The sequence below is a fragment of the Dermacentor silvarum genome, chromosome 7 (assembly GCF_013339745.2).
Source record: "Dermacentor silvarum isolate Dsil-2018 chromosome 7, BIME_Dsil_1.4, whole genome shotgun sequence".
Classification (NCBI taxonomy): domain Eukaryota; kingdom Metazoa; phylum Arthropoda; class Arachnida; order Ixodida; family Ixodidae; genus Dermacentor; species Dermacentor silvarum.
In genome coordinates, this window is record NC_051160.1 from 19,630,025 (window position 1) to 19,637,523 (window position 7,499).

The following is a 7,499-nucleotide window of genomic DNA, read 5'->3' on the forward strand; positions in this document are numbered from 1 at the left end:
CACTTAGTGTGACCAGTGATCCCTGAATTGGGAGTGTTGCTGTTTATGCTGACAGTGGGATGCGCTCGCTCGCTCGCGGTGACCGCTCGGTGCTCCGGATACTGTGTACGCATGCGCAGTCTCCGAAAGCACGTTGGTCGTCAGCTGAGCAACGGCTGCCGTGGCCTCCCTTACACTCATGGTCCGCCAGGGGTGGCCCCACTTTGGGCGCCAGTACAAAGTAGGCGCAACCTTCAAAGCTCGGGCCAGCAAGGCATACAGTCGAGCCAAGAGCGTTGCTCATCTTGGTTCACTTGGTTCACTACGATATCACGCTGTCCTCATGCCAGAATATCCCCACCCCCATAAAAAAAAAAGCTTTTTATTCACATTTGCAAGTTTCGTACCCGCCATGGTTGCTTAGTGGCTTTGGTGTGGCGCTTCTAAGCACGAGGTCGCGCGATCAAATCCCGGTCGCCGCGGCCGCATTTCGATGGGGGCGAAATGCAAAAACAACCATGTACTTATACGGAGTTCTCCACTACGGCGTGCCTCGTAATCAGATCGTGGTTCTGGCACGTAATACCCCATAATTTAATTTAATTTTAAAGTTTAACGTTTAACTGGTGCGATGCCGTGATCGGGCCAACTATTTCTTGTTCGCCGTTGTGAGCTGTTGCTATAGCTTTGGAGTTGGGCAGGACATGTAATGCGTAGGGCAGATAATCTGTGATCTATTAGTCACCGAATGGGTGTCTAGAGACGAGAAGCGTAGTCGGGGACGGCAGGGAAACAGCTTGTTTTAGGAAATTGGGAAATTTGCCGGCATGAAATGATGTCAGCCTGCGCAATACAAGGGTAATTGTAGATCGCTGGAAGAAGTCTTCATACTGCAGTGAACATAAATGGGATAATGACGATTATGATGACGATGATGATGGCGATGCAATATCTATTGCTCAGTGGTACATCCTGATGCTGAACACGAGGTCTTGTGTTTGAATCTCGGCTGTAGCGGCTGCATTTCCGTGGGATTGGAATGCAAAATCGCGCGCGCATGCACACACTTTAGGTGCAGGTTAAGAAGCTCAGGTGATCAGAATTAACCTACAGCTCTTCAAACGGCGGCTCTCGTGACCTCTGGTTTGGCTTGTGGTGCGGAGATCAAATCAGTTAATGAAACAAGCAAGCAAGTAATCGTTTGGCATGCTATTAACGTTCCCGGCACCACTCACATACATATACTTGCAACCTGGGTACCTACAGTCATAACTTAAGCTGTCTCTTTCGCAAGCATTAAGTGTTGTGCAATGCGCTTCGGCAATCGGGCAGAGCTGCGCTGCAATCTAGAGGCGTGGCGCTTGAGAATTTCCTTGAGGCGTGAGCACCCGGTGTCTATCCATACTCTTCAAGTTTCATTCCTCTTACATCACCGTTCTGTAATGCCCCCTCACCTATATAGCTGTTTCTATTTTTCCGCTTCACGATTCTCTCTCCTCCCTTCAGTGCTAGAAAGTTCGATTGGGCACATTGGCCATGTCATGATGAATTTGCCGGCTATCGTCAGATCACCAAAGCTAAGCAACATTGCGTTTAGTCACCACTTCGGAGGGGTAGAAGCTATGGGATTCCTAATCCTTGTGTGGCTGACACTCCTTCTGCCGCAGACTTGTTGACGGTGGTGACGCTGATCGAGATAAATGCGGTGTCCGCGGAAGGTGATGTTGCCCTCCCCAGACATTTAACAATGATTATTTTTATGTTAGTCTAGTCGTTTTTTGGCAGGAACTCGGGCAGAGAGAAAGAAAAAAGTGGACACTTTCAAGCTGATTTTCGAGGCTTTTTGTCTACTGCCCACAACATCATTGTCTTCTGATGTTTAAAATGAAATTGAATTTGAAAAAAAAATGAATTTGAAAAGAACTGACAGGGATGTTGTCAGGAGGATAGCTCTGCGTAGTTACATTGTGCTGTAAAATGGAAATGGGAGAAGAAAAGATGCAGAACAGAGCAGGAAAAAAATGTTATGAAAAAATTTAGGTTCCGAGTGCCTCCACTGAACTTTTCTGGTCTGGCTGTATCACCTTTGTGTCCTTTATGCAATGAGAGTGAATCTCTGCAACACTTCTTTTTGACATGTCGCCGGTTCATTATTCAAAGGAAAATATTTTTGGAAAGACCCTTCCAAAACCTTGGCTAGAATTTGTCTCTACCGGTAATCTTTTCCTTTGGGGCTACCGTACTGGGTTACAGCCACATGAACGTTTGTGAAATTCTCTGCAACTTTCTGCTCTAGATAAGAAGAATTGCATGCTAAAATTGTTGTTTTTACTTCTTATGACCCCGCAATTTTTATTGAAATGTTGAGATATTTGATCGTTCATATCTGTAACAGTAGACATCTCAATTCACAGTTACAAGATATCTATTTCATTGCAATTAGTTTCTTAAAAAAAGCAGATAATAGTTATTTCACCTCCCAATTCAAGGCCGATCCCCCAGAATGGGTTGAGCCATTTCACTAAGGAACAGGAACAAGTTATAGCACTGTTTCACTTAGTCTGTCATGGAATTGAAGCCTCAGCCCCGTAACCCACGTTTAGACAAATGTGCCACAGGAAGATAGCATGTTGAAATGATCAACAATGTTGGAAGGAAAAAATCCGCAGCCCTTAGCTAACGTTTAGTCAGAACGTTGTCCAAATGTTGGCTCTGGACCGAGGCTTTCTTTTCTAAACTGCGCCTTGAAATCCAGGGTTCGACGGAAACCCGTTTCGTCGAGACAATTCATGGCGTGAAATATCAAGAAGTGCCGACACATCGTCGAAAGTAAAAAAAAAAAAAAAAAAAAGAAAAAAAAGAAAAGAAAAAAAAATGTTTCGGCCCCGTTACGGGGGCCTTGCTCACAATGAACAAGGTTAATTGTTCCTTGTCCACAATGAACAAAGTTCATGTTAACAAGGCCCCCGTAGTGGGCCAACACGTTTTTTTGCTTTGAACGATTGGTCGATGCTCGATATTTCCGGCCATAAACTCAGCTTTATGAATTCCTTCTGTAACTTTATGTAATCCCTTAGTACAGTCTATTCACAGTACCACAAAGTGCCTCACTTTGAATGTCATAGTACTGATTAAAGTAAAGGTGTTGGCACCGGGCTAACGCCGCAAACACGAGATATTTCTTACAGCCCAAGTTTCTTATTCCATGGGACGATACAAATCGGGCATCCAAGGCCGCTCACATGGCCTATGTGCTAATCGGTGTTGCCTCTGCCTAAGAAGTTCTTCGTGTCAAGGGCCACGCACAAGTCAGCTAAACGCTGACGCTCTCTTGACAGCGCGATGCGAAGAGCCCTTGTTTGCACAATGACGCCATCCAACCCCATCTTTGTAACCCGCAGAGCTCGCGCTCGTTTCTGATGGTATACAGTCCGAACGTCGTCTTGCTGACCAGGGACGACGAGCTCTTACAAAAGGCAGCGACTGAATCTCGCTGAATGCAAGCTCCGGCGGGCCCCGTCGACCCCCCGACCCCCTCCATAAAGCACGGCAGGTGGCAAATGTGCCCCACGCTGGCGCCTGGACGTCGCGGAAGGTGCGAACATGACACGCTCTTGTAATTTGGCTCGAGCCGAGGTGCCCGGAGCCAAGCCTTTTGTTCACGCCTCAGTGAGCATCCGCGAAGGCCAAGTACTTGCCGCATTGACTGGACGACGCGTCGAGACCATTCAGGATTGAATTTTAAGAGCGGGGCTCCCTCTCCCCGTGTTTGTAGAACTCTCCTTGAAGTCGTCCTTCTCCATTCATGCCATCACTCTCTCTCTCTTGATCGCCGATGTGATCGCGAAACCGTTAGGTGGTGCACACAGACTGGAGTGACCGTGCGGTTTTTTCGAGTGAAAACGGTGCGTGAAAGGCACGTGATTGTCGGCGTACCGATGGAGAAAGAGAATCATTTTCTCATGTCCGCGTACGGGGAATTGGCGTCAAAGGCAAGTTGATGTAAGAGTACCGCCGCCGTGGAATAGGCCGGTGGCTATGAGTTGCTGCGCATGCGCTGCTGAGATCGAGGTCGCGGGTTCAATCACGGCTATGGCAGCCGCATTTCGATGAGGGCGGAATGCGAAAACGCTCGTGTGCTTAGATTTAGGTGCATGGTAGAGAACCCCTGGTGGTCGAAATTAATTCGCACTCCCTCACCACGGCGTGCCTCATAACGAGATCGTAATTTTTGCACGTCAGATCGTGCCACGTCAGATCGGGGTTTGGCGATCCTGGCACCAGAATTTGAACCGTGATGTAATAGTACCGCTTCGAGGTAAATGCGTAACTTGTAGTCAGACACGCGAGTGGACAGGAGCAAATAAAAAAAAAGTTATATCAAAATGGGAAATAGCTGTTCACGGGCCATAGTGAGCTGGGAGTCGGGAACTGCTGTTTGTCTATATAGGGGTGAAGGAGTGTTGCAGTGGCTACTTGGCCACCACTGAGCTGAGTGTTGCAGTATTTTGTTGCGGCCTACATACCGAAGTCTGCGGTGTGGCTCTACGCTTGCGACATTAGCAAGAGAATGCGACTCCTGTATCCCGTTGTGATGTTACTGACCCACACTCAACTTCTTGAGCGCTGAAGTTCCCGTGCAAGAATTCAAATCTGCGTCGTCGTCCACCACCGCATAACCGTCACAGTTTACGAACAACTGATATTCTAGTTGACATTAAGAAGGAAAAAAAAATGGAGCTGAGAAGGCCATGCAGTGCGTAGGGCCGATACAACCGGTGTATTGTTAGATTTGCATAATTGATGCATAGGGAAGAGAAGCGCAGTCGAGGACGGCAGAAAATTAGGTAGGGTGATGAAATTAGGAAATTCGCAGGCGCAACTCGGCACCTGTAGGTAGCGAAAGGCAGGAAGAGGCCTTCGTCCTGCAGTGTACATAAATTAGACTGCTGCTGCTGCTGCTGCTGCTTCTGCTGCTGCTGCTGCTGCTGCCTGCTCGCTGCTAAGCTGCTGCTGCTGCTTGCTGCTGCTGCTGCTGCTGCTGCTGCTGCTGCTGCTGCCTGCTGCTGCTGCTGCTGCTGCTGCTGAAAACTGCTGCTGCTGCTGCTGCTGCTGCTGCAAATGCTGCTGCTGCTGCTGCTGCTGCTGCTGCTGCTGCTGCTGCTGCTGCTGCTGCTGCTGCTGCTGCTGCTGCTGGCTGCTGCTGCTGCTGCTGCTGCTGCTGCTGCTGCTGCTGCTGCTGCTGCTGCTGCTGCTGCTGCTGCTGCTGCTGCTGCTGCTGCTGCTGCTGCTGCTGCTGCTGCTGCTGCTGCTGCTGCTGCTGCTGCTGCTGCTGCTGCTGCTGCTGCTGCTGCTGCTGCTGCTGCTGCTGCTGCTGCTGCTGCTGCTGCTGCTGCTGCTGCTGCTGCTGCTGCTGCTGCTGCTGCTGCTGCTGCTGCTGCTGCTGATGATGATGATGATGATGATGATGATGATGATGATGATGATGATGATGATGATGATGATGATGATGATGATGATGATGATGATGATGATGATGAGGAGGATCGAAGCGCTTACGATTCGTGCCAATCACGATCGGCGCCATTCCTCGTGGCCCATGCCGTCGCGAATGTCCCTGCCAGCGAGGCGCACATGGCCGGCTAATCTTGACAGCTAAGTGAGGTTGTGGGCGAATTTTTCGAGCGCCGTTTTCATGAAAAACGACACCAGACACGTCACCCGGTGGGTGTTTCTTGTGCTTCCCGTCGACTGTAGGTCTTCGACTTCGTGGAACGGTCGGCAGACAATGTAGTTAGCTCCTGTTGGCAACTTCGCTTTTAAAGTAACGAGTGGATAACGGGCGGCGGCCGCACCTTCAGCCGCGCAAACCTCGCGGCATGTTCGCGCCTTGCCTCGTTTGAAATCACGCCAGGAAAAAAAAAGGGGGAGGGGCTTCGCTGGACACGGTCCCGGTGCGATCGACGCTGGCGACTTGCGGCCGAGACGTGTCCGTCCAAGTTAAATTCTCAATGACTCAATTTCTCAGCTATCTCTCTCTCTCTCCTTTTCCCTCCCATCTCCGAGCCTCTAATATACCTGCGCTCTAATCAGAAGAGGATCGGTTTACTCCTTTCACGCAGCCGAGAGATGGCGGCGCTCCGCGCTGCCGTGAAGAAAATTAACTCTCGCTCGCCGCCGTGTTTTCCGGGTCCGTTCAGAAACGATTAATCAAACCTCTCGCAATTCGTGCGCGTGGCCTTGTGTGTGTCTTAGAAGCCGTGATCGCGTAGTAGTAGCTCGTGTGCGGGTTCTTTTGTTCGTGGACCCCCCCCCCCCCCCCCCCCCCCTCCTGCCCCCTTAGTTTCTCCCATCAACCGTGGCTCTATGCAGAGACGAACATTACGTTATACACGCATGCGAAGCTTTCTGATATTACGATACATTAAAACCGTGCTCCCGTGCGGGCGGACCGAGGACGTGTAATAAGCGTGCCCGAATCTATCAGGGCTACCAGGTGCGGCAGAAAGAAACACAAACACAAAAAGGAAGAGCAAAACGTAAAATGATGAAGCTTACGTGTGAAACGCTTTAGCAACGGGACGATAGATTTTGATGAACGCCTGAAGGAAAGGGGGGGGGGGGGATTGCGTCGTTGGATACACAGGAAGAAGAAACTCGTATTAGGGTATCGTGTATAGCATATACAGACACAATGAGCTCTGTGGGCTGTTTTTTTTTTTAGTTATTTCTTTTTCGTCGAAACGATCGCCGCTCGTGCGCATGTGCGTCAGAATCTAAAGTGACTTCCTCATTACCGGCTCGCACTATAATTGCGTAGGAGTATAATTGTATAGTTCGCAGTCGGGATGCCGGCGCGACGCTTTTAAGCGCTGTACCTACACGAACGACGCGATGATCCTACGAGAACGGGCCGCTTGTTTAATAATAACAGAAAGAACATTAGGGAGAGAAGGGACGAAGCATACACACGGGGGTGAGCGAGGGTGTGCAAGAAAAATGGGCCCTTCGAGAAGTGTTTGCCTGGTGGCATGCCAAACGGCCGGCAAATACTCGTATACGCACGGGGTCTGGTCCACTCCACGGGTATCGGGTTTTGTTTGACCAGACGAGGGCCTGCACGCTTTGGCCACGGGCAACACCTCCGGCGGCAGTTGCCACGACGCGGTGTGGTCGTCGCGCCGGTCCCGCTAGCAGGGAGGTCTTGTCACACTTTGATCGGGTGTGCTTGCGAAATGTTTATACGCGCGACGCCGCCCTAACTACACCATTGTTCTTGCGCCAGCCACATGGTATACGCGCGGCGTCGCTTGCGGAAGCGTTAATCTTCGCCCGGCGCAATGAAGAGCTCTTTTGCCCGCCGTTCTTTGTCTCATTAATTCGTAGCCCTCCCCCTTCCCCGCTTCAAGGTTAAAGTTGTCGCATGGACGCAGGCATTACAAGCTGATGCGACACGGCGATATCGAATAACCGCTCATATCCGCCGGAGGGCATGCATCCTCGTGTGTAAGCTATCCTCG

The 7,499-nt window shown here is 50.3% G+C and overlaps 1 protein-coding gene across 1 annotated transcript in view; it reads left to right on the forward strand.

Annotated features, from left to right (window-relative positions):
* LOC119458680 (uncharacterized) overlaps positions 1–7,173 on the forward strand; it is a 38,217-nt gene extending 31,044 nt beyond the window's left edge. Inside the window, exons 7-8 of the mRNA XM_037720543.1 lie at positions 1,647–1,697; positions 7,088–7,173. Coding sequence (XP_037576471.1) covers positions 1,647–1,697; positions 7,088–7,173 — 137 coding nt within the window. The remainder of the gene's footprint in view (positions 1–1,646; positions 1,698–7,087) is intronic.
* Positions 7,174–7,499: the final 326 nt, after the last annotated feature.